The sequence below is a fragment of the Malaclemys terrapin genome, chromosome 10 (assembly GCF_027887155.1).
Source record: "Malaclemys terrapin pileata isolate rMalTer1 chromosome 10, rMalTer1.hap1, whole genome shotgun sequence".
NCBI lineage: Eukaryota > Metazoa > Chordata > Testudines > Emydidae > Malaclemys > Malaclemys terrapin.
In genome coordinates this window covers 44,097,211-44,124,602 of record NC_071514.1, presented here as the reverse complement: position 1 = coordinate 44,124,602, position 27,392 = coordinate 44,097,211, and the positions used below count along the sequence as shown (strand labels likewise).

Here is a 27,392-nt window from a genome sequence, read left to right as displayed (position 1 = left end):
AATCTTAATTCTGGCATTTCCTAACTTCTGAGTTGCAAAGTTAATGTTCTCTCAACATAGGGTTATTTGTTTAGCTTTGTACGTAATTAAAATAAAGTTGTGAATGTTTGAAAATGCAGACTTGAGAATGCAGATTTGGAAATATTGTTTACTTTTAAATGGTGCACATAAAGGTAGATGTAAAGCTGGTAGGGTTTGTAAATTACACAAGGGAATTTGCTTGGGATTAAGGATTTTTCAAGGAGATTGAAAGCCTGGGAGACTAAGGCTCCTTCTTTGTGCCACCTCACTTTTCTCATTTCGATAACAAAAAAACAAATAAAACAAAACAACCTAGGAAATTGCATAAATAAATAAAACCTTTTATGAATTCAGCAATGGCAAAGTTGCACACTCAATTAAAAGCCAGGAAATCATCCTTAACTCTGCCACCTGCTGCTTATATATTACCATACACTCTTTGATTATATGATAAGATGTTATCTGAAATTCAATGTTTATCTAAAGTTGTAAAAGTAGGAAGCCTCAATCATTATCTAAATATACCTCATAACAGACCTGTGATGTAGATACGGATCTTCATTTTTACAAGTTGGGAAACTGAAGCAGAGTGGCTAAGTGAGTTGCCAACAGCTGCAGAATCAGGATTACAACTCTGAACTTCCTGATTTCCAGTCCTGTGCTGAAATCACTAGGCAACACCAACCTCAGCAGAAAAAAAAAAATGATGTTGTATTATTTGAGAAATAGTGCTTGATCACGTAATTACAGATTTTAATATACTGGCACAAGAGCGCAGAGGTGTTCTAGCACATTGAACCTTCACTTTGACGTTCCCTGACTTTTGAGTGATTTATGTCACAACCATGACTTTTTGTGCATTTAAATCTATGATAAAATCTACAGATTTACTGTAGTCAGGAAAATGCAATGAAAATACTCTTGATAAGAAATATTCTACCAGGGGAAAAAAAACTAATTAAAATCTCTATTCCACACTGTAACATTTACATCAGATGTGGAATCAAAGTGCACAATTTCAATAAGAAGGTTAAAAGCATATTTCATATATATTATACATGAAGCATTTACTCATATTTTAAATTATTTCCCCCTCCAGGATTATTAGGTCCAGATGGGCCAAAATCTTATTTCCGTTTGTAACTCACAAAAAGTTGGATAATAATTTGGATGATGACAATAGTGAGCTCTTATAGAGCACTTTTCATCACCAGATATCAAAGTGCATTTCAAAAGGTCAGTATCGTTATCCCCATTTTACTGATTAGGAAACTGAGGCACCGAGCAGTAACGTGCTTTACCCAGCAGGCCAGTGGCAGAACCAGGAATAGAACCCAGGTCTCCTGAGTTCCCCTTTTCCTTATACCAAGATACTGTGTTTTGCAGTGGCATTTCTTTCTGATATTTCTTCTAATAAGTTCTTTTCTATTTAGCACACTTTAAAAGCATTAATTAATTTAATTAGGGTGGTGCTTTTAATCTGGATTTTTCAGGCAGAGTTTCGCTCTCAGAACTTCAAAGGCAATTTTGAATTTGACTCAAAGAACGGATTTATATTAATTTGAAAGTATTAGGAGTTCAGAAATGACCAGTTCTGCAATGCACAAAGTCAACTTATCAGGGTACTAAACCATTAGTGATATTCAGTGCGTTTGATCCTTTAGCATGTTTCCAGGAGCAGGAGAGATTCCCATCTGTTGATCTGCCAGCGTGGGGAGTACCTGGAGAGAAAGTCAGATGCATCCCATGGACAGATCATAAACTTCAGACATGTGTCAATTTCTGCAAAAGCTAAAGCTATTTTATTAACTAAAAGCTGAGAGACAAAGTGTGTATTTTGAGTTGCATTACTTATCCGTAAGCGTACTTCCCTAGCTATCATTAAGGGGCAATACTAGAGAAGATGGGGCTTGTGCTGTTGCTTGTCAAATCTGCAAGTATGGTTTCTAAAAATATACATTTTTAATCACTAACTATTTCCTCCACTTCAAAGACCAGCTCTATGCCAGTCCAAAAAATAATGAACTATCAATATTGCTGTGTGTTAAATGCTGACACAGACAACTTAGCTGGACAAAAACAACATAAATTGCTTGAGAAGATTTCAACACCCGAGTCTAAAAAGCAAACTATATTCTGACATGTTAGAATTAGCTGTGAAAACTTTATAGAGGTCATCCACATGTGAATCATATCTCTGCATGCTGAATAAGTAACAGTTTTAAGCTATACATAGGGACAGTTACAGTACCAATTAGTGTATAAGTAGATTTAAACTACAGTTTTAAGACATTTTTACATTACATGCTTCCTATATTCCCATTAAATTTATCTGCAACAGCTAGTTCCTACTATGCTGGATCCTAGTGTGTTTATCTCTGATAAACCTGATTCATCAATTGTTTTAAACATAGTGCAGTAACTTGCTTTGTCTCTGTCATAACTATAAAGGGAAGGGTAACAGCCCTCCTGTGTACCATACTATAATCCCTCCTGGCCAGAGACACCAAAATCCTTTTACCTGTAAAGGGTTAAGAAGCTCAGGTAACCTGGCTGACACCTGACCCAAAGGACCAATAAGGGGACAAAATACTTTCAAATCTTGGTGGGGGGAAGGCTTTTGCTTGTGCTCTCTGTTTTGGGGAGAGTTCGCTCTTGGGACTGAGAGGGACCAGACATCAATCCAGGCTCTCCAAATCTTTCTGAACAAGTCTCTCATATTTCAAACTTGTAAGTAAACAACCAGGCAAGGCGTGTTAGTTTTATCTTTGTTTTCTCAACTTGTAAATGTACCTTTTGCTAGGGTGTTTACCTCTGTTTGCTGTAACTTTGAACCTAAGGCTAGAGGGGGTCCTCTGGGCTCTTTAAGTTTGATTACCCTGTAAAGTTATTTTCCATCCTCATTTTACAGAGATGATTTTTACCTTTTTCTTTAATTAAAAGCCTTCTTTTTAAGAACTTGATTGATTTTTCCTTGTTTTTAGATCCAAGGGGATTGGATCTTGATCCACCATGAGTTGGTGGGAGAAAGGAGGGGGGATGGTTAATTTCTCCTTGTTTTAAGATCCAGGGGGTTTGGATATGTATTCACCAGGGAATTGGTGAAGAGTCTCTCAAAGCTACCCAGGGAAGGGAATTAGCACATTGGGAGTGGTGGCAGTGGACCAGTTCTAAGCTGGTAGTTAAGCTTAGAAGTTTTCATGCAGGCCCCCACAGCTGTACCCTAAAGTTCAGAGTGGGGAAGGAGCCTTGACAGTCTCAGCGATGGAGAATACATTAAGACAGAACGAACTTCAGTTCCAGCACTAGTGGCTCAATGAGGTGTTTTGATTAGCTGCCTTGTAAGCTGTATAGAACAGAAGCAAATTCGCAGGACCTGAAATATCCAGACACCGTTTATTCTAAAGAAACAAACCAATACCCAAGGCATATAAATAAAATTAGGCCCCAATTCAGAGCAAAGCCATTCAGCAAAGTTTAGCCTATGCTTAGTGTTTTGCTGAATTGGGGACTTACTGAATGTCCAGGTCCCTACATGTGATGTTTGGAAACATCATAATGGTAGTTAAGGATGCTAAGTAAAATCCAGGAGTTACCAATTTCCTCAATTTAAAGGGTTAATATAGTTATTTTTATAATAATAACTATAATATAGTTATATTATAATATAGTTATCTCTCTACATTTTTGGGTGCTGGATTTTTTTTTTATTGGAGTCCTTGTGAAAAAGGGATGCTGAGAGAGCCCTAAATTGTGATTCCCTGCTGTGATGAGCATGGTATAAATGCCTAGCTAGCTAGATTTTATTGCATCGTATCAGATTGAAACTACCCTACATTGCTATGCCCATGCAACCTGCCTCCACCCTGCAACACCATATGCTACTCCTTTAGCAGCAATTGTACAAGACTTAGTTCTAGATTATAATACTTAGTACATTATATAGCATCCTTAATCTACAGTATCAAAGTGCTTTGCTAGCATTAGTGAAACCCTACCTCATTTTTGTGTGGTAACTAAATATTAGATGGGGAAAATGAGAGGTGAAGTGATTTGCCCAAGGACACAGGAAATCAGAAGCAGAATTAGGAACAGAACCAAATCTCCTGTTCTAACCACTAGACAACACTTCCATAAAATAATAGAAGGGCTAGGAATTGGGGGAACACTTCAGCTTTTATATCCACTGCTTCATTGAAATTCATAAGAGAAGATCGTCATTTAGAAAATGATCTACAGGAGTCCATTTTGAGTAAGCACAGCTCAAGGAGAGTATCTATCAAACAACCTGCTTCTTCATAATCCAACAGAAGTATATGCTCAATATTCACTAACGTTACTGGATGTATACTCTATCTACTGCATTCAGAAACATATTCAGGTTCCCATTTAAAGCTTTTCTACCCTACCGTAAAATGCTATTGATATATATGAACCAAAGCCTGGGTCAAACATTGTTGTATGACTCAAAATGTATTTAAAGTTAGTCCACAAACCTATCAGCCGTGACTAGACTAACAGGAGAGGCCAAACTTCATTTTCTAAATAACCTTTTCCATGACAAAAGGAAATAAATTGGAGTTATGTTCCGTAAGACCAACAATACACACTGGGAAAAGTGCCTTCTCCTATATAGTATTATCAGTTACTGTAAAATGATTTGATTGGAGTGCTTGAGGAAAGGAAATTGGAAAGATGGAAGCCAGTCAATTTCAATTCAAAACCAGTAAAGCATTTCAGAAAATATCTGATTAATTTAAAATGCAGTAGGGAGATTAAAATCCCCTCTCAGCAGGCTGATATTATCTCCATCCTGATTCGAGGAGCAGAGCTCCCTGTATTCTATCACCATTTGCTTGGGAAAAATAAATAACACAGAGAGTTATAGATCTTGATGTGGCAACAAAGGGAATTGATTTTCAGAGCAACTCTCCCCATGGGGAATAAAGGACAAAATAATGAATGGTTTTAACTACTAAACATGTCAGTTCCTGAATAATGGTTGCCACAGAACACTGCTCTGAGGTGTTCACTTCCCACCAGTCTCTTTAAGGTCAGATTTAGAGATTTCTAACCTGATTTCTGCATCACCCCCACAACCCGACAACCTGTCCCAGACCATTTATTTATACACTCACACAATGATCTCATCATTTCCTTTTTAGATTGAACTGTCTGTAAAAGGGCCACCCTTTAATCTCAACCTTCAAATCTTCCGCTGTCGAAGAGCCATGTGACAGGTTAGCCTTGACAGGCAGATAATTCAAACCACAATTCTTTCAGCCCAGGGTAAATCTTTTGTTAAAGGAACCTAAAAGCAGGTTGGAAGATGTTGGTTTCAAGTTTCTTACTGCTCCTGTCTTGTAGCACAAGTTTGCAAAGACAGGAGCAAACTTTCAGCTTTGCATCAAAATGAGGAAGCCATTGCAAAAACACCAGGAGGAAGTCTCTGGATTCTAAAGATCTGTAGTAACAGTATTCTGTGGAGCCTTATCTAGGACAGTAGTTTTCAAACTGCGGGTCGCAACCCAGTACTGGGTTGTGGAACATAAGGCACTGGGTCACGGCAGCTCTGGCCATCACCACCGACTGGGCTGTTAAAAGTCCCATCGTCGGTGCTGCCTGGCCAAGGCAGGCTAGTCCCTACCTGTTCCAACATCGTGCTGTGCCCAGAAGCGGCCAGCAGCAGATCTGGCTCCTAGGCAGGGGGCCACGGGGCTCCGTACAATGCCCCTGCCCCAAGCACCGGCTCCGCACTCCCATTAACTGGTCCCTAGCCAATGGGAGCAGGGGTAGGGGAGCAGTGTCTGCAGGCAAGAGCCGCACAGAGCCACTTGGGAACCTCCATCTAGGAGCCGGACATGCTGTTGGCCGCTTCCAGGGCGCAGCACAGTCTGCTGTGGCAGGACAGGCAGGAAGCCTGCCTTAGCACTGCTGCTGAGTGGGAGCCACCCAAGGTCAGCCCGTGCCCCAATCCCCTGCCCTGAGCCCCGCCCCAAACCCAGAGCCCCTTCCCACACCTCAAACCCCTCATTCCCAGCCCCACCTCAGAACCTGCATCCCCAGCCCAGAACCCTGACCCCCTCATGCACCCCAACCCCTGCCCCAGCCTAGAGCCCCTTCCCACACCCTAAACCCCTCATTCCTGGCTGCAGCCCTCACCCCTGCACCTCAACCCTCTGCCCCAGCCCATAGCCCCTCCCATACCCCCAGCTTCATTGGGTCACGGGCATCAATAATTTTCCTCAAGAGGATCGCCAGAAAAAAAGTTTGAAAACCACTGATCTAGGACCAGGTCACTTGCACACTGTATGTAGAAATAGCTAATATATAACCAGCTTTTAAATTGTATCACAAATATGATCCACAGTCAGGAAAGAAGGTTTAATAGTCTTCTACCCAGCACAAAAAAAAGCAATCTTATGATCTCAGCTCAGCATAATAAATAATAATATTACTTAGCTCTTATGTTGAACTTTTCATAAGTAGATCTCAAAGGGGAGATCCCCTTTTTACAGATGGGGAAACTGAGGCACAGAAGGGAAAGGACTCACCAAAGGTGCCATAGCAGGACAGTGGCAGAGTTGGGAATAGAACCCAGGTTTCCTGAGTCAAAGTCGAGTGCTCTGCCCATCAGGAAACACTGCTTTTAAAAGGCATTGATAGTCAGACTGCATATATTGGTATATAAAAGTCTACTCAGAGAAGACATTATTTCAGTTCTTCCTTTGTGGATCTTTAGTCCCAAATGGATGCAGCCAGCAACCATTACTGTGCAGGCAAAGGAGAGGGGATTGTACTCTGAAACCCACTCCCTGCCTCTGCTCTTTTGGAGAAGCAGATTTGCTCAGCCAAGTTCCGCTCAGATACTAGTGCCTCATTAAAAAAAGTGCAATGTTTCCTACAGTGCCTTTCCCTGAAACTTTCCAAGAACTGCACCAAAGACTGGGAAGGACAGATGTCTACAAAGTGGAGAAAGTTCAGAGGAGAGCAATAAAAATGATTAAAGGTCTAGCAAACATGACAAAAAAGGAAAGATTGAAAAAATCGGGTGTGTTTAGTCTGAAGAAGAGAAGAACAAGAGGAGCATGATAACAGTTTTGAAGTATGTAAAAGGTTGTTATAAAGAGGAGGGTGATACATTTTTCTCCTTACCACTGAGGACAGGACAAGAAGTAATGGGCTTAAATTCCAGCAAGGGAGATTTAGGTTAGACATTAAGAAAAACTTCCTGACTATAAGGGTAGTTAAGCACTAGAACAAATTACCTAGGGAGGTTGTGGAATCTCTGTCACTTAAGGTTTTTAAGAACAGATTTGACAAACACTAATACTTAGGGTTGGTCTACACTAAAGCCATAAGTCGACGTAACTTAGATCAGTGGCTCTCAAACTTTTTTTACTGGTGACCCCTTTCACACAGCAAACTTCTGAGTGCGACCCCCCTTATAAATTAAAATCACTTTTTATATATTTAACACCATTATAATGCTGGAGGCAAAGTGGGGTTTGGGGTGGAGGTTGACAGCTCGTGACCCCCCATGTAACAACCTCATGACCCCCTGAGGGGTCCTGACCCCCAGTTTGAGAACCCCTGACTTAGATCAACTTACCCTGGTGTCTACACCGCACTATGTTGACGGGAAATGCTCTCCCGGTGACTTAACTTCTGCCTCTCGGGGAGGTGGAGTACAGATGTCGACTGGAGAGTGCTCTGCCATCGACTTAGGGTGTCTTCACCAGACCCGCTAAATCGACACCACTGCATCAATCACAGCAGTGCAGATTTAGCCATAAGTATAGACAAGCCCTCAGTCTTGTCTCAGTGCAGGGGACTGGACTAGATGACTTGAATGAGAATACCTACTACAGTAGGGCTAGCTTAGGGCAAAAGAGTAGAAAGTAAGTTCACTCCTCATGCTTGCAAAATACTTTCCCCATAAGACAAAAGAATTCACGTTCATTGAGGTAACGTGCCCAGGATGCAACATCTCAGCTACCACCATGTGATAAATCTAGTTACATGATTACCATATCTGATCAACCGAGAGAAAACTTCCTGACGCGCACTGTACTACTGTAAAGCCCAGAGGTGCTAAACCAAAATCAGGGCCCCAGTGTACCAAGTGCTGAACAAACAGCTGACATTCCAAGGCCCTGATCCTGCAAGCATCTGTCTGCAGGCGGATACCAGTGCCCTACTGAAGTCAGTGAGGCTCCATGTGAGCACAGAAGTTCACTCAGTTAGAGCAGCTTGTGGGCTGGGTCTGCAATTAACACACTAACTGGTCTCCATCAATTTGTAGCTCTGCTTGTACTGATGTTGATTTGATTGTATTTTATTTATTTAAAATAAAATACATATCTAAAACAAGGGAAACTGCTACAAGATAATGTTACCTTTTCAGGCTTGAGTATCTTGACAGTGCTCCTTTAAAACAAGCGCAAACACACCTCTTTATAGAGCAAAGCTTATGCAGATGTCTCTAGCCCCCTAATTTAAATCATTGACTCTTCAGCTGAATTAGAATAAGCTTCTTGGTTAATGCAGGAGCCTCATCAAGAGACTCTAGTAAAGTACTAGAATGAATCACTGAAAAGGAATATTGCTCTGTTCCCCTTCCCCAAATCCTCTCTGTAAAAGTACACACCATACGCCACTCTCCCTTCCCATCACACACACACACAAACAGTACACACTGTTATGTCACTTCCCATTACAAATCTTGCTCTTGCCCTCATTTTCCAGAGATTAACAAACAGGCTGATCAAATAAGCTTTTGCTCACTGCACTAAAAGCAATGGAGGCAAACAGTATCTGGCAAAATGGAGCCTTCCAAAACTTCCCCCTCAAACACTACCTGAGCCATGCCAGGTATTGCAGAGAGGATGCCCACCTTTAGTGCAAGGGACACTGCCATGATATAAAAAAAGAGGCACAGACCTGACTCTCCTCTCCCAGCAGTATACATTCTGTATAACTGCTGAAGTCAGAGTTACACTGGTGTGGAAAGGAGAATCAGGCCTATAAACGAGAGGAGAATGTTCCTGTTTCTTGTTAGTTGTCACTTAGGGCTGGTCTACACTGGGGTGGGGTGGAGGGGAAATCGATCTAAGATACGCAACTTCAGCTATGTGAATAGCGTAGCTGAAGTCGAAGTATCTTAGATCGATTTACCTTGGGTCCTCATGGCGCGGGATCGACGGCCGCGGCTCCCCCATCGACTCCACTACCGCCGCTCGCTCCAGTGGAGTTCCTCAGTCGACGGGGAGTGTGTTCGGGGATCGATATATCGTGTCTTGACGAGACACGATATATCGATCCCCTATAAATTGATCGCTACCCGCTGATACGGCGGGTAGTCTGGACGTACCCTTAGCCAAGCTACACATATGTTGCTCTCGAGTCTTTCCTCCCAAATCCATTGATTCAGCCCTCTAATCAGAGATGAGCAACAAAAGTAAATTTCCCCTCATTTTTCAAGATCTTCCTAACAATGTGGTACTCAGAACTGAACACAATGTTTCAGGCAGGGTGGATAAAAATCAATGATTTAAAAAAAAAACAAAACAAACAAAAAACAGATTTTTTTTATTTAAATCGGATTTTTTTGATAAAATGCTTTTTGAGGGAAAAACCTATCTACAGATAGTTTTAATTAAGATACCTTTGAGCTATAATGTATCTCATCATGGAATAGGAATTATAAATTCTACTTCTATAGTATGAGACAATATATTCATGTAATGTTTAAGAAAAGTTTTGTAAATTAGTTCCAATAATTCATGGATTAAGGACCCAATCTTATGGGGTTCCAAGGGCTTCTGTATAGATTATATAGGTTAATTTTTCTATCTACCCAATGGGACTCAGCGATCAGTCTAGAAGATACCATCAGAGATGCTTAGTTTTGCAGTTCTCAAACTGTGGATTTGTGTCTCTAGAGATAATATGCTTGTTAACAGCAACAATGTTTTAAAATAAATAAATAATATATAGAGGTGAGAAATAACAAACCTCAACCCTATTGTCCCTCTGCAAATTTGTGTACACAAAGTCAATCCCTTACCTCTCTCTAAAAGTGCAAAGTTTCAAAAAGTTAATGAATAGAAGATTGTTGGGGGCGGAATAGATCTGGACAAGGAGAAGAAGTCTGGAGATAAATGTGAGAAGGGAGGGACAGACAATAGAAACAGAAGTGAAAATGTTTGAGCAGCATATTCCAGAAGTCTTGAGGTCTTTCTGAGTGTAGCCTTCATTGATTTGAGATCTACCATACCATTCTCTCACTAGAAGGGAAAACCTATAATGGCAGCAGGACGTGAAAGGGACCCAGTTTGGAAATATTTTAATGAAGTTCCTCTACCTGTGGGTAAGACAGGCATGCATGCACAATGCAAACAGTGCAACAAAGAAATGCAAGGCCTCGTTGCCCGAATTAAACATCATGAGACGCGTTCATTCTCAGGAGGAAGCTGCGTTGAAGATGATGAAAGGAACATGTCTGAACATGCAGGATCTTCAGGTTGGTAAACTTTTTTATTTCATACTTTTTTCTTAAGCACTGCCTCTCTTCCTTCTAGACCATTCTTGACTTCGCATGTTTGAGCAAAAAATATAGTAGTTACTCTATGGTACTACCATTTTAGATATAGTTGTGATAAAAAATAAATACCGTATTTTCCGGCATATAAGACGACCTTGTAACCCAGGAAAATCTTCTCAAAAATCGGGGGTCATCTTATACGCCGGGTGTCGTCTTATAGGGCGGGTGCTGAAACTTCCGAGCTGGACTGGAGAATCTGCGGTCACCGCATATGGTGGGGGGAGCTCAAAAACGGCCGCGGCCGCATGAAAGCGGCAAGGGCAGAGCAAGCTGCAGGCGTCCGGGACGCCCGGGGTATGGCAAAAAGAGAGAGAGCGGCGCTGTGCCCAGAAAAACACGCCTCTTTCACCCGTCTGGCCCGCCCTTGTATCCTATTACCGTACCTCCTTCACTGCCTCTCAGATCTCGCTCCTGAGGACTGCAGTGAAGCGGCGCAGGTGCGCATGTGCGAGATCTGAGAGGCAGAGAAGGAGGTAATAGGATACAAGGGCGGGCCAGACGGGTGAAAGAGGCGTGTTTGCGCTACCGCTCTGATAGTCTTGGAGACAGGGAGGGCTGGGCAGGCAGGGAGAGCTGACCAATCCAAGCAGGCTTTGTATACAACAACCAGCCAATCGCCGGTAAGGTACATCGCTTGCCGTGATTGGCTGGTTGTTGTATACTGGGTACCACATACAGTACAGCACCAGTATCTGTACCTGTTCATACAGTACAGCACCAGTACATACAGTACAGTATACAAATGTCCAACAGTCAAAACCCCATCATGGCTCCACCAGCAAGAAGAAAGAAATATGAAGCCAGTTTCAAACTTAAAGTTGTAAACTTTGCCATGGAACATAATAACTGCGCTGCTGCAAGACAATATGGAGTAACAGAAAAGATGGTTCGGGACTGGAAAGCAAATGAAAAAGCATTAAAGAGTATGCCAAGGGGTAAATGTGCATTAAGAAGAGGCACCCCACATTGGCCAGAACTCGAAAAACATGTAGCAGACATGGTGAATGAGCATCGCCAAAACGGTTATGTAGTGACACGAAATAAAATATGTTTGTTTGCACTTCAGTGGGCCAAATCTAACCCAGATCACAGCAACAGATTTAAGACCACTGTATCCTGGTGTACTAGATTCATGGAAAGGCATAATATGGTACTGAGGCAAAAGACGAAAATTGCCCAAAAATTACCTGCAGATCTTGATAGCAAAGTAAATAGTTTCCATCGATACATAATACAACAGCGCACTAAACATGGCTATGCGTTAAGTAGTATTGGAAATATGGATGAAACTCCAATGAATTTTGATATGGTTGGAAATAAAACTGTCCATCAAAAAGGTGAAAAAACAATTTTAATTAAAACAACAGGATATGAGAAGTCCAGTTTTACAGTGGTACTAGGATGCACAGCTGATGGCGCCAAACTGAGACCAATGATTATTTTTAAAAGAAAAACAATGCCGAAACTCAAGTTCCCTGTTGGTTGTTTTGTACATGTGAATGAAAAAGGCTGGATGGATGAAGAAGGGGTAAAGCTATGGCTTGATAATGTATGGAGCAGGCGACCAGGTGGACTTATTCAAAAATGTAGTCTACTGGTGTGGGATATGTTCAGGGCTCATTTAACTCCCAGCACCAAGCAGAGGCTTGCAAGACTAAACACAGATGCGGCAGTTATTCCTGCAGGATTGACATCGTTCGTACAGCCACTGGATGTGTGCCTAAACAAGCCATTTAAAGATCGCATTCGAGAACAGTGGAGTGAATGGATGGTTAGCGGCAAAAAGTCATTCACAAAAGGAGGAAACATGCATGCTCCACAGTTGGATGTTTTGTCCAAGTTTGTCATAAAAGCCTGGAATTATATTGATGCAGAAACAGTAATCAAGTCTTTCAAGAAGTGTGGCATATCAAATTCATTAGATGGTATGGAGGACGACTACTTGTGGCAAGATGAAGAGGAAGCCGAAGCTGAGACCACACCATCTGATACGGAATTCGATCCATACGATGACTGCCTTACAAATGTATCACAAGATGTCATTGATGTACTTATGATATCAGATGATGAACAGGAGGATTTTGAAGGCTTTTAAAGGGAAACTGTCACGCCAGCAAAACCTGTAAAAATACCGTAGCTTGCAGTTATGATGGGCGTTGCTAACTCGCCAGGGACTTGCCCGGCACTTGCTCTCTCTCTATTGTTTGTTATCTTCCTCCTATCATCATCAGTTCCAGTTTGGTTGACAGCTTAGAAAACAAACAGCATGGCAGCTCCCATGGGTTTATTGTCTTATCCTTCCTTTCAGCTTTAGAGTGAATTAGGAAAAGTTTAATCCACTTGCACTGTTTTATGTTTACATGTTTGATGACAAACAGCCTTATGTTTATAAGTGACAGTTTTCCTGCTAAGTACCTGCATGTCATAAGCATTTGAATTAAAATTACCATATTGAAATCAAATATGATGTTTTTTTAATTTTTATTTGGTGTGCGTTGGAAGAGGGGTAGTCTTATACAGCGAGTATATCCCAAACTCTATATTTTAACTGGAAAAGTTGGGGGTCGTCTTATACGCCCAGTCGTCTTATACGCCGGAAAATACGGTAGCTGAAATAGGCAGATCTTCCTTTTACAATTTCACTTTAAAGTAGTACTCAGTGTCAGTGAATGCAATGAGTAATATGGTCATAATAACAAAAAAAAATGCATTGGCTTATTTTGTTTAGGAGAATCCATCCTCAACAAAGGATTCTGAGGACTATCCACCTTCAAGATCACCATCATTTTCTATAGTTTCATAGTTATCTGCCAATGATAGTGTTTCTGTCACATCATGTATGTCACATAGCCACAGTATATCACCTGTATCAAAAAGAAAAAAAATCTCCATCACCAGAAGCAACCATAGATAAGTTTGTGATGAGAACCAGCAGATTACAAAAAGAAGTAATTGATGAAAAAATTGCCCAGTTTGTTTATGCAACAGACTCTCCTTTCCGTAGGATTGAGAACCCACACTTCATTAACACGGTTCAGTCATTAAGACCAGGATACAGTCCACCCAACAGAGCAGATGTTGCAGGCAAATTGCTGGATAAAGTATATGAAAGAGAAATTGAGCAGTGTGCAAAGGTGTAGAGGATGAAGTTGTTACCCTGAGTCTTGATGGGTGGAGCAATGTCCACAATGATCCTGTTGTATGTGCTTGTGTGACAACAGAAGAAGGGAATGTCTTCCTTACAGAAACAATTGATACATCAGGAAATGCACACACAGCAGAATACTTACAAGTAGCAGCAGTAGAAAAAGCTATAACAAACTGTGAAAAAAAATCAAATGTCTAGTATGCAGCTTGGTCACAGACAATGCTGCAAATGTACCCAAGATGAGAAGAAATTTAGAAGAAAGCGAAGAGAGTCCCAAGCTAATAACATACGGTTGCAGTGCTCAGTTGATGCACCTCCTAGCCAAAGACTTCGGTGTTCCAGAAATAAAGGCTAATGTTGACATTTAAAAATACTTCTGTAACAACCACTTTGCAGCAGCTACTCTGAAAAAAGTGGGAAGAACCAAGCTAACTTTCCCACAAGACGTGTGATGGAACTCAGTAGTGGACTGTTTTGAGCACTATATCAAGAATGGCCTAAACTGATGACAAGTATCAAAAGGGTAGCCGTGTTAGTCTGGATCTGTAAAAGCAACAAAGTATCCTGTGGCACCTTATAGACTAACAGACGTATTGGAGCATGAGCTTTTGTGGGTGAATACCCACTTTGTCGGCATGCATCTGACGAAGTGGTCATTCACCCACGAAAGCTCATGCTCCAATACATCTGTTAGTCTATAAGGTGCCAAAGGACACTCTGCTGCTTTTACTAATCTGATGACAGTTTGTGAACAAAATCATGAAAAAATAGATGGCACTGTCACAGCCAAAGTTCTCAACATTGGGCTTAAGAGAAATGTTGAACACATGCGGAGTACCCTGAAGCCTATTTCTGCAGCCTTGAACAAAATGCTGGGAAATAGCTGTTTTATTGCTGACACTGTTGAAATTTGGAAGGAACTGAGCGAGATCTTAAAAAGAGAAATATGCAATGACAGAGTTAAATTACAAGCATTAAAAAAAAACAACGAATGGGACAAGCACTATCTCTATCTCATTTTCTTCCAAATATTCTCAATATTCGGTACCAGGGCCAAACCTTAACTGCTGAAGAAGAAGAGTTGGCTATGACATGGACATCCAGCAATCATCCCTCCATAATACCAACTATAATAAACTTCAGAGCTAAGGATGAACCATTCAAGAAATATATGTTTGCTGATGATGTTTTAAAGAAAATCACACCAGTGAACTGGCGGAAATAACTTAAGCACTTGGATTCAGAGACTGTTGAAGTGATAATCTCACTTTTAACAGCAGTATCTTCTTCAGCCGGTGTAGAAAGAATATTTTCTTCCTTTGGACTAATTCATTCCAAATTGAGAAATCGTTTGGGACCTGAAAAAGCAGGGAAGCTTGTTTTTCTTTTCCAGATTATGAACAAACAGGAAAATGAAGGTGAAGACGACTGAGTTAGCTGCAGAAGCCAATCTCACGTTGATCTGGCTGGCATAGCATCGATTTAATTTTTTTTTTTAATATTTCATTTAACTATTTTAGTTAAAAACAATTTTAACAAAAACAAACCTGATTTTAAAAAACTTGAATGTTTAACTAAATTCAAAAATTAATATGCTTGTTTTATTAAAATATTGTATGTTTGCTGTTGAAGAAAAAAATCCAGAATACATAGCATTGTTGTTTTAGTTAAATAAAACAATTTAAATGTCTGTCTGTTGATGTTCTCTTCCTAATACAGCATGGCAAGAAAATCCTCAAATATTAATGATTAACCTGTTGTATTGGAGATAGTTCACCTACCGATGGCTTCATAAATATCTGCTTCAATTACCTTTGGTAAATGAAATAACCAAACAATCATTCATTTTCTGATATAGCTTTAAAACTAATCTGAAAAGTTTCCAAAATAAATCACTTTAAAAATGTATAGTGTGTACCTTCTAAAAATGAAACCTACATCTATCTCAGAGTTGTGAAGAATATGTATTAAGGTTATAACAACCAATAAGAATACACTTCTGTGTAGAAATCCATGATTAAATCCAGTCTTCCTGGCTAGTGATTAAATCAAATTCACCCTGGTTTCAGGTGTGTTCTGACCAGAACCACATCGACTATCCACCTACCTGCTACCCAAACAATTTATTGTAAAGTCCTATCTGAGTATCTGGCTACTGTCACCCCTACGTCTCTTTCACTATCACTGCTCCAAGTGCTTCCCTCATTTGAATTTTCACTAAGCTTTCAGAAAAATCCTTAATTATTAAAAAGCTCATTTCCAATTCCACTTTAAGTTCATATAGCAGACTGAATGATGTTGGGTCTTCTGGGACTGAGAGATGGGCTCTCAGTTTGACACAGAGAGTAGTCTTCTAATATAGCAACAACAACAAAGTTCACAGAATTAGTATGGAGACTTTTCAAGATTTCGGAGAGGTTTTCCTAAAATATTATTAAATAGCACATGGTCAGGGGGTTACACAGAACAAAAATCCCACCTGCCATAATGGTGGTCCCATCAAGGAAGTCTTAGCTGCTGGAGCTCATGTTTCCCCAAACGATCAACGTAAATTCACACAAACAGATGCAAGACATCTGACTCTCAATTTAACAATTAAGCTAACAACTAAGCTAATGCATGCCATCTTCAACCACAACCCACCTCCACTGGTGTGTTAGGTTGATGGCAACATTTTTTGGGGGGATTGTTAAATTTACAAATTCATTATGCAGGAATGGATTAATAGATCTCAGCACTACAGGAAAGGGCCTTGAAGCAAAAGTTTGTCTTTTGACAAACTTCACATCAAATCTGTGGCCCTCTACAGTTGCTATTTTTAGAGCATTGTAAGTGTACACCGTGCTCTAGAAACAGAAAGACAATGTCCCCACCCCCATGTAATTCATACAAATATTACATAATGCACACACAAGACATTGCAAAACGACTCAGGCGTGGGAGCATCACGGGAGAGGAGATCAGAGTAGGAGGCTTCACAGAAAAGGATGGATGTGAAGGACCAGGAAAGGAACATAGCACACAGGAAGTGGGAGGATCAGCCTATCTAGGAAGACATGGGTCAGTCATTTCAGGATGATCCAGCCATCATTTGCACCCCAGAACAGAAGGCTGTCAGGGGAAAGGCATTTTGGGGCTAAACTACTTTGACAGAGACCCTGCAGCTCTAACAGTCTCTCCCTCTCAGCTCTACATGAAAACTGGTATCTGCTGTACAGAGGCTTGAACTCAATTTGCCATCTTAATGGCAGCAGGATAATGTGTCATAACTTTTGACTTCTAAAGGCTGTATGGAGGCTTGAACTCAATGCACAGGTCAGCAACCTTAAGATCTGGGTTCTGAAACCACAGAGTAGCAGCTTTGGGATATTGCTTCATATCCTGTTCCAGCGCTAGAATTCAGCTGACAGGACTCAACAGCCTTCTTTCATTTAGTTTGACCTCCCCCTCAGGAGAAACAAAGTGGTTTCTCTGAACTCCTGAGTTCAGCCATGGCAGAATTCCAATATAACAAACGAAGAGCTTTGCCTTTAGAAGTCAAAGGTTATAACACATTATCCTGCTGCCATTAAGATTGCAAATAAGTGCCCATTTAGTACTCATGTTGTATCTACACCCTTTAAATAGAGAACCAAGAGAGAGGATGACAGTTAGCACTAAGGCTCTGCATCACAGGGCACTTAGAACTACAGCCTGGACTTCCCACAGAGAGGGAGGTAGAACGTATTCCAAACATCAATAGCTGTGTTGGAAGCAAAGCTGAGTGCTCCCTGAATTGTCTTAAATGAGTGATAGGCCCTGAAAAGGGATTAATGGCATTGTGGAGTTCAGTATTAATTCTCTCACCAATTTCCATAACAAATTTGCTCAGTTTGCAAGTAAAATAATAATACTCTATCTGGTAGCGCCACAAACCCTCAGGGATTTGAGAGTCAAGCTGCATTTTTCCTCCCATTTCATATAGCATCACGATTAAGAGGCTCTGCAGGCCAAATGAGGCCTTCCTTTAAATCTGTGCAAACCACTTAAATACCACAACGAGTTTGAGGAGGGCAGTTACAAAAACATCACTTTACCTCCAAATCAAGGAAATTTTATATGAAAAAAATCAATTAAGCTTAATGAATCTGAAGTTCCACAATGGCTTCTTTAGGGTAAAGCATCACTTTAAAGAATCCAGGAATTTATAGAATAGATAATGAGCAAACCCATATCAATCAAGAGGGAAATGAAAATCAAACTGCAGAACAGCCCAGTAAGTATATATCTAATAAAATAAATGCTTTCTTAGAACATACACCGGGATGACCAAACTGTGGCTCGCGAGCCACATCTGGCTCTTTTACAATTAAAGTGCGGCTTGCAGTGTCGTCCACCCCCATTCTCCGCCTACCAGACTGGGAAAGGGAGGGGGGAGAGGCTGTGCATACTCAGGGATTCTGCCCTGCTGCAGGGTGGTGGGGCTTGGACTTCTGCCAGAGACAACTGGTGCCTGCTGAGGCGAGGGGCCCACAATTTAAAGGTTTGCCCCCCAGGAACACCCCCCTCTTACACTCAGCAGTTCTCCCTGCAACTCCCAGCTTTTTGCCACTGCCTCTCCCCATGACCGCAGCTTCCAGCTTGCTAGCTCCAGCAACTGCTGTGCAGGGAGGGAGCCCAGTCGCACCGTGTGACCAAGTGTGGCCAGCAAATCCTGGCAAAAATCGGGGGGGGGGGGGGGGGGGAAGGGGCATGTAACCGCTCATGTTGCCTCTGGCTTCTGCCCAGCAGGGATGGGGGGTGTCTCAGGGTTCAACCACAAGGGGCATGCCTGCCGGGGATCAGGGCTTCAGCAGAAGCAGGGCTGAAGCCCTGAGCCCAGACAGGTGCCTCCCATGGGGCTGAATCCCCAAGATCCCCCTCCCTGCAGGGCAGAAACCCCTAGCCCCATCACCCTGCCACAAGGCTGAAGCCCCAAGCAACTGGCAGGCACGCCCCAGCTCTTGAACTTCGGAGGGTCAGGAAGTTTGGCCACCACTGCCATACAAACAAGTGATTAAAGACCAGATGGTGCAGTAAATGAGTATACTCGCTTTTCACCTCTGGAAACAAATGATTCATATACAGATTGGATCACAAGTGGGAATAAGTTTAGTAGTGGACATGTGTGCTCCTCAGACAGGTTTACACATCATAGAGCAATATTTTTACGTTCTCCTACCTAAGTAATACTATTGTAAGCACATCCTTAAACAAACCTTTTCTTGGGCGGGGTTTCTGAGGTTCTGTAGCTATTGGGAATGGTGAAGCCTGAAATGATAAAAAATAATAGTGTTAAAATGGCAAGGCTTCTTCAAGGAATTCCCCCACAAAACTCCCCAAAAGGACAGCTGGCAAATGTCAAAGAACAAAGCAAAAATAGCAGCATCTCTTCTAAACAGAATCTACTGTACCAGCCAGATGCTAGTCATTTCTGTTGGAAGCTCAATCTAGACTTTTGCTATTTGTGTAGATTAAGAAAAATCTCTGATCTTAATAAGTACAAGTGTTTTTACTGCTAGCTAACATCAGTATAGTTAGAACACCTACATTTATTAGGGTTTGGGAAGTGAGAATTACATGGGCGTATTTTGCTTATTGAAAATGCAACCATATAAAAAGCTCCTTAAAATCAGAGGGAATGGCAGAAGTCCATTACACAAGAACAATAGCTGCCTACACAGCTAATTACAGCACTGTGGGTCTGAAGTGGTTCGGGGAAGGAGAATGGAAACTTCTCTGTAGTAATGAGTAGTCCCATGGGACTCGCTGGAACTACTCACATGAGCAAGGGTTTGCAGGATTTGGCCCTAAGGAAAGGAGTCCTAATATTAACTGTGAGAGGCATTTGATTAACAAGGTGTTTCAAAAGGCTCTCTGTGCTGTTCTGAAGACATCACTGGTAGGGTCTGATGCTGGAAGAGGGTGGTCTAATTCTTGTACCGTAGCATACCACCTTTTCTGGATGAGGAAATGTAAGCTATGGAAACTACTCTGCTGTGATATGGTGGGGAGATCTATTAACCCCCTTTCTATTCTTGGCACTGGCAAACATAGGCGCCGACTCACAGGGAAAAATTAGTGGGTGCTCTGCACCCACCAGCAGCCAAGCTCCCTTCACCCCCCGCCCCACCTCCTCCTCCTCCTCCCCTGAGCACGCCGTGTCCCCGCTCCTTCACCTACCTCCCAGCGCTTCCCGCCCGGCCACCGCCAAACAGCTGTTTGGCAGCGCTTAGCATGCTCCGGGAGGGCAGGAGGAGTGGGAATGTGGCATGCTCAGGGGAGGAGGCGGGGCCAGGGCAGGGATTTGGGGAAGGAGTTGGAATATTGGCAGGGAGGGGGTGGAGTTGGGGCAGGGACTTTGGGGAAGGGGTTGGAATGGGGGCAGGGAAGGGGTGGGGCAGGGCCTCATGGAAGGAGTGGGGGTGGGGCTGGGGGCAGAGGAGGTGTCAAGCTCCCAGGGGAAAGAGGGGAAGTCTGCGCCTATGTTGCCAGATGGAGGATACATTCTTAGCATCCCTGGCCAGTTAGAGACATCCACTCCCACTGCTTTTGATGCAAAGCTAATTGTGAAATTGCTGAGCATTAGTGAAGATGAGATCTTTTCTACATTGAGAGAATATACACTAGAATCATAGCAATGCACTGGAGCAGATTAAAGGCACACTTAGCCCAGACTTCTGCCTCTGACTGTGCAAAACGGTAAATGCTTCAAAGAAATGCCAAAGCCCTGCACACAAGACAGTACACCAGGGGTCAGCAACCTTTCAGAAGTAGTGTGCCGAATCATCATTTATTCACTCTAATGTAAGATTTCACGTGCCAGTCAAGTCATACATTTTAACGTTTCTAGAAGGTCTCTTTCTACAAGTCTATAATATATAACTAAACTATTGTTGTATGTAAAGTAAATAAGGTTTTTAAAATGTTTAAGAAGCTTCATTTAAAATTAAATTAAAATGCAGAGCCCCCTGGACCGGTGGCCAAGACCCGGGCAGTGTGAGTGCCACTGAAAATCAGCTCATGTGCCGCCTTCGGCACACATGCCATAGGTTGCCAATCCCTGCAGTACACCAACGTTTGATTCCAAACACGTCAAAATCTCAAGCAGAAGAGTGCTGCTTGTAGCAGACCTGACAGATATTGTAGGTATCCTGTTGACAGCAAAGAGGAGAGAATTATTCATATAAAGATCACAAAAATCCTTTTGCTATTCTTACATCTGACTCTCACCCTGGAGCTAAGGCAGACACTTAGGAAGTGAAGGTAGGCATTGACAAACAGGAAACATCCTTTAGACACAAAAAGCATGACTGACTCAAAGTAGGTTTCTACAATCAAAACACTGAACAGATCTACTTCCTGTGTGCATCTAGGATCAGATCTGCCATTTTTAACAATCAAAGTTAGGTTTGATTGCTTTTTAACTCCTGCAAGCCAATACAACTGAGCTAGCTTCTATTTCATCTCCTGCATCACCAACAGTTAAGGTTAAGACCAGCTTTCTGTTTAAAGCTCGACTCTAAGTGCTCTAAAATCTGCCTGGTTACCTTGATTGCTGTGAAATTAGATGCGTTTCATAGGGTCTCAGGGTTCTGTCAGTGATCGAATTTTGGAACCATTTGATCAAGAGGTTCTCAAGATATAGCCCCTGGAAAAAAACTGCTTTTCTTAAAGTTGACACATTCTGACAATTTGAAGTGTTGTTGTAGCCATGTTGGTTCCAGGATGTTAAAGCAAAAAGGTGGATGAGGTAATAACTTTTATTGGACCAACATCTGTTGGTGAGAGAGACAAGTTTTCCAGCTACACTGACCTCTTCTTCATTCTGGCAAGGTTTTTTGAATAGCCCTAGAAGAACAGCTGCCATAGGAATTAAACCAGGGCTGAGATCACGCACCCTTCCCCCAATACAGTGCCTGGCACCCACCAGCCTTTTGGTAGAAATCATATGCGTAATAGATCAGTGGTTTTCAAACTGTGGGTCATGATCCAGTACTGGGTCGCGGAATGTAAGGCACTGGGTCACAGCGGTTCTGGTCAGAACCACCGACCGGGCCATTAAAAGTCCCGTTGGTGGTGCTGCCCGGCTAAGGCAGGCTAGTTCTTACCTGTTCTGACAGCGTGCTGTGCCCTGGAAAGGGCTAGCAGCAGGTCCAGCTCCTAGGCAGGGGGCGGTCCCTGTCCCGTGTGCTGCCCCGCCCTGAGCACCAGCTCCGCACTCCCATTGGCCAGGAATCGGCCAATGGGAGCTGGTGGGGGGGAGGCGGTGCCTGCGGGCGAGAGCCACGCGGAGCCATTTGCATGCCTCCACCTAGGAGCTAGACCTGCTGCTGACCGCTTCTGGAGCGCAGCACGGTCAACGGTGCCAGGACAGGCGGGAAGCCTGGCTTAGCACCCCAACTGCACCTCTAACCGGGAGCCACCCTAGGTAAGCCCACGCCCCAACTCCACGCCCCAATCTCCTGCCCCAGCCCTGAGCCCCCCCAAACCCGGAGCTCCTTCCTGCACCCCAAGCGCCTCATCCCCAGCCCCACCCCAGAGCCTCCACCCTCAGCCCAAAGCCCCCTCCCACACCCTGAACCCCTCATTCCCGGCCCCATCCCACAGCCCTCACCCCAACCCTCTGTCCCAATCCTGAGCCCCTCCCACACTCCAAACACCTCGTCCCCAGCTCCGTAGGGTGACGGGCATCAATTTTCTTCAACTGGGTCGCCAGAAAAGTTTGAAAACCACTGTAATAGATTACACTGTGCAGACAAGGACAGAAGAATTAACAGAATGTGTAGCCTTCAAAATTTCACATCACCTGGATAGCTCGAGATAAGCAGTAGTTCTTTAACTCTAACCCACACAGCCAGTGTCAGTTTGAGCCCAATCTTGGGCGAAATCTGGACATGGTCTCAGGGCATATTGCTTAAAATCTGTGCATCAGTGTTTGGAGGTTTTTTTTTGGGGGGGGGCGGGGAATGGGTGGGAAATGTAATAAAGTATTCTTGTAAAATAAAATTAGATGCGCAAATGCTTGTTTCCAGTGAAGGACATTTTAGGGGGAAGAGGAGTGAGAGGGGTTTGGGGCTGCATCGAGGGGAGAGGGATAAATAAATAGGGATGGAAGGTAAGAGGAATGGAGAGGTTCAGAGGAGGGAGGTAAGAGGGATGGAGAGGTTCAGAGGAGGGACACTGGGAAGGGAGACTGGGGGAGAATAGATGCAAGGGTGCCTGTCACCCCACATTCTCCCCTGGTATAAGTGTTCCAGGATATGGGGGCTCCCCTGTCCCTCTAGGGGGATCTCAACCCCTACATCCCTTTCTCCGCCCCCTCATCCCCACTCATGTGAGCTGGCCTTGCTTCTCTGGTAGTGTCTGAGCTGCTCTCCCTGCAGTGGAATGCTTCTTCCACAGCAACTGGCAGTAGCTAGGTCAATGGCAGAATTCTTCCATTGACCTAGCCATGTCTACACCAGGGGTCAGGTTCATTTAACTATGATGCTCAGAGGAGTGAAGTTTTCACACTCCTGTTAACTGTAGCTATGTCAACCTAACTTGTAAGTGTAGACCAGGCCTCAATCTAGGACAAATTTTTGCCACTTACAACACTGGAGATTGTGGCAGCTCTTTTGTAAATCTCCCTTTGGCATCCCAGTGCCTAGCTGTGAACATTTTATATGATCACATCTGTCTTGGGATGGCAGGTCTACAAATTGTTAATCATACACTCAGGAAAGAGTTAAACAGAAGTTTGGATGTAAAAATAGAAAAACTCCCTCTCTCTCTCTCTCTAAATTGACTAGCAACTCCTTTCACTTCCACAGTTCAGACTTTCAGTAATGCAAAAAATCCAAACACCAGTCTTTCCTATTAGGCATTTTCTTATAGATTCACAAAGGTGGGTGAAGAAAGTTGTCTACTGTGCCGTGTCCTGCCACTTCCCAGGGCCCTGTACAAGATCATTCCCTACAGTACATTTTCTACTGGTTTGGGGAGTCTAGGCTTACAATGTCTGAATCTCATGTTTATGTTTCATGTTACTATCCCCCCAGATTATGTCACAGCACAGAATTAGCCACACCACACAACGTTATCCAATTCCATCCAAGATTGCTACATCTCTAGACTTCAGCACACTTGTTGGAAGTGCTGAATCCATTTAGACTGGAGTATGGCCATTCTTCTCTTTTACACTGGAAGCAACTCAGTGGAGAACAAGCAACATTGCTGAAGCTCCGTGTCCCAGGTGAGATGATAAAAATTCAGAGCTCCCATGATGCAGCGTGCTTGTCAGGTGCTATTAAAAGACCTTCTCCACCTCCATGGTGGACAGATTCTACCTTCGGGAAAGTCTTAGATTCAGTGAAGAAACTAATTATGGTGAATAAATTTCTGTTGTAATCAGTTCATAAATCTCTTTCAGGTCTCCAAAGATTAAAACATAAGCTGATTATACTGAGAGCAGAGGGTGACAGAGTTAGACTACCTGTCGGGTGTCAAGGCAAAGGAAAACTCTCCAGATGAAGAATACCCTTGCCCCTGTTGAAACCTAGAGTACGATTCAATGTCTATTACATTATAAATATTACTGTCCACAAAAGTAGCACAAAGAAAAGAAAATCTGGGGGACATTTAAGTAAAGAACATATGGGACAACAGATCTAGCACAAGCAGTGAAGTGACACATTTAAGTTTTGATGCTGCTTTGTGATAAGCATTGTACTTTTCATAGATCAAAGTGTTAGTAGTTTCAGACTGTAAGGCCAAACTGAAAAATTCTTAACGACATGCTCAAGTGATTTAAATAAAACTAGGTCACACACTGGCTCTCAGAGCATAATCCTTTTACCAGGTATGTCATGCCAAGCTGAAACACAGCAATTAAACGATTAAAGACTCAAAATTAAATTGATTTTCATCTGAAAATCAATCTTGGAATGAATTCACTGAGAGCCCAGCTACTAGTCAAACTCTGCAGCTGTGGGTACCAAAATGTCTATAACATTTAACATCAGTGATTCACTCCACCTCTGAAAGGAAGTAGGGATGGATGCCCTCCTTACGAACCCACTGCTAGAGCAAAGTACTACTCTATTGAGCAATACCTTACTCAACCAATATCCTCCAAGAGTATTCAGAACTTGCTCATTTTAGTGACTACATTTTATTTATAATAGCCTGGCAGAGCCCTGAGTGAGCAAGCTGGATTCTGTTCTAAATCACTCATCATTAACAGAATTGTTAATTGACTTCACAAATATATAGGGCTGGAAAGGATCTCAAGAAGTTATTTAGTCCAGAGCCCCTTGATCTGAGGCAGAACCAAGTAATCCTAGATCATCACTGACAGATGTCTGTGTAACCTATTCTTGAAAACCTCCAGTGACAGGGATTCCACAACCTCCCTACATGACCTGTTCCAGTGCTTACCACTACTTATAGCTAGAAAGTTTTTCCTAATACCTAACCTAAATCTCCCTTGCTGCAAACTAAGCCGATTACTTCTTGTCCTACCCTCGGTGGACATGGAGAACATCTGATCACAGTCCTCTTTCAAACAACCTTTCACATATTTGAAGATTGTTATGTGCTCCCTACCCCCCTAGTGAAAGTGTTTTCTAATATCCAACCTAGACCTCCCCAACAGCAACTTAAGACCATTGCTTCTTGTTCTGTCATCTGCAACCACTGAGAACAGCCGAGCTCCATCCTCTTTGGAACCCCCCTTTCAGGTAGTTGAAGGCTGCTATCAAATCCCCCCTCACCCTTCTCTTCTGCACACTAAATAAGCCCAGTTCCCTCAGCCTCTCCTCGTAAGTCATGTGCCCCCAGCCCCCTGATCATTTTCATTGCCCTTCACTGGACTCTTTCCAATTTGTCCACATCCTTTCTGTAGTGGGGGGCCCAAATCTGAATGCAATACTCCAGATGTGGCCTCACCAGTGCCGAATAGAGGGGAATAATCACTTCCCTCGATCTGCTGGCAACGTTCCTACTAATGCAGTCCAATATACCGTTAGCCTTCTTGGCAACAAGGGCACACTGCTGACTCATATCCAGGTTCTCATCCACTGTAATCCCCAGGTCCTTTTCTGCAGAACTGCTGCTTAGTCAGTCGGTCCCCAGGCTGTAGTGATGCATGGGATTCTTCCGTCCTAAGCACAGGACTCTGCACTTGTCCTTGCTGAACCTCATCAGATTTCTTTTGGCCCAATCCTCCAATTTGTCTAGGTCACTCTGGACCCTATCCCTACCCTCCAGCATATCTACCTCTCCCCCCAGCTTAGTGTCATCCATGAACTTGCTGAGGGTACAAAACTATCCCATCATCCAGATCATTAATAAAACCAACGAGGAGTCCGGTGGTACCTTAAAGACTAACAGATTTATTTGGGCATAAGCTTTCATGGGTAAAACCCACTTCTTCAGATGCATGGAGTGAAAATTACAGATACAGGCATAAATATATATCGGCACATGAAGAGAAGGGAGTTACCTTACAAGTCTCGCTCTGTCAATCTAAGAACATCAGAATAGCCGTACTGGGTTAGACCAAAGGTTCATCCAGCCCAGTATCCTGTCTATCGACAGCAGCCAATGTCAGGTGCCCCAGAGGGAGTGAACCTAACAGGTAATGATCAAATGATCTCTTTCCTGCCATCCATCTCCATCCTCTGACAAACAGAGGCTAGGGACACCATTCCTTACCCATCCTGGCTAATAGCCATTAATGGATTTAACCTCCGTGAATTGATCTAGTTCTCTTTTAAACTCTGTTATAGTCCTAGCCTTCACAACCTCCTCAGGCAAGGAGTTCCACAGGTTGACTGTGCGCTATGTGAAGAACTTCCTTTTATTTGTTTTAAACCTGCTCCCCATTAATTTCATTTGGTGGCTCCTAGTTCTTATATTATGGGAACAAGTAAATAACTTTTCCTTATTCACTTTCTCCACACCACTCATGATTTTATATACCTCAATCATGTTCACCCTTAGTCTCCTCTTTTCCAAGCTGAAAAGTCCTAGCCTCTTTAATCTCTCCTCATATGGGACCCGTTCCAAACCCCTAATCATTTTAGTTGCCCTTCTCTGAATCTTTTCTAATGCCAGTATATCTTTTTTGAGATGAGGAGACCACATCTGTACGCAGTATTCAAGATGGGGCATACCATGGATTTATATAATAGCAATACGATATTCTCCATCTCTTTTTTAATGATTCCTAATATCCTGTTTGCTTTTTTGACTGCCGCTGCACATTGCATGGATGTCTTCAGGGAACTATCCACGATGACTCCAAGATCTCTTTTCTGATTAGTTGTAGCTAAATTAGCCCCCCATCATATTATCTGTATAGTTGGGGTTATTTTTTCCAATGTGCATTACTTTACATTTATTCACATTAAATTTAATTTGCCATTTTGTTGCCCAATCACTTAGTTTTGTGAAATCTTTTTGAAGTTCTTCACAGTCTGCTTTAGTCTTTAACTATCTTGAGCAGTTTAGTATCATCTGCAAACTTTGCCACCTCACTGTTTACCCCTTTCTCCAGATCATTTATGAATAAATTGAATTGGATTGGTCCTAGGACTGACCCTTGGGGAACAC

General features: G+C 42.7%; 1 protein-coding gene across 8 annotated transcripts in view; it reads right to left on the bottom strand.

The window, feature by feature from the left end:
* BBS4 (Bardet-Biedl syndrome 4) overlaps positions 1-27,392 on the bottom strand; it is a 119,475-nt gene that overhangs the window by 90,440 nt on the left and 1,643 nt on the right. For 5 of the 8 annotated variants that reach the window (XM_054041745.1, XM_054041747.1, XM_054041748.1 and 2 more), the window contains exon 2: positions 19,013-19,064. The exons of 1 other annotated variant lie outside the window; for it this stretch is intronic. In XM_054041745.1, the coding sequence (XP_053897720.1) occupies positions 19,013-19,064 (52 nt within the window). Of the gene's footprint in view, positions 1-558; positions 707-19,012; positions 19,065-27,392 lie in introns of those variants that run through there. 2 more of the 8 variants (XM_054041744.1, XM_054041751.1) reach the window with 2 other exon arrangements.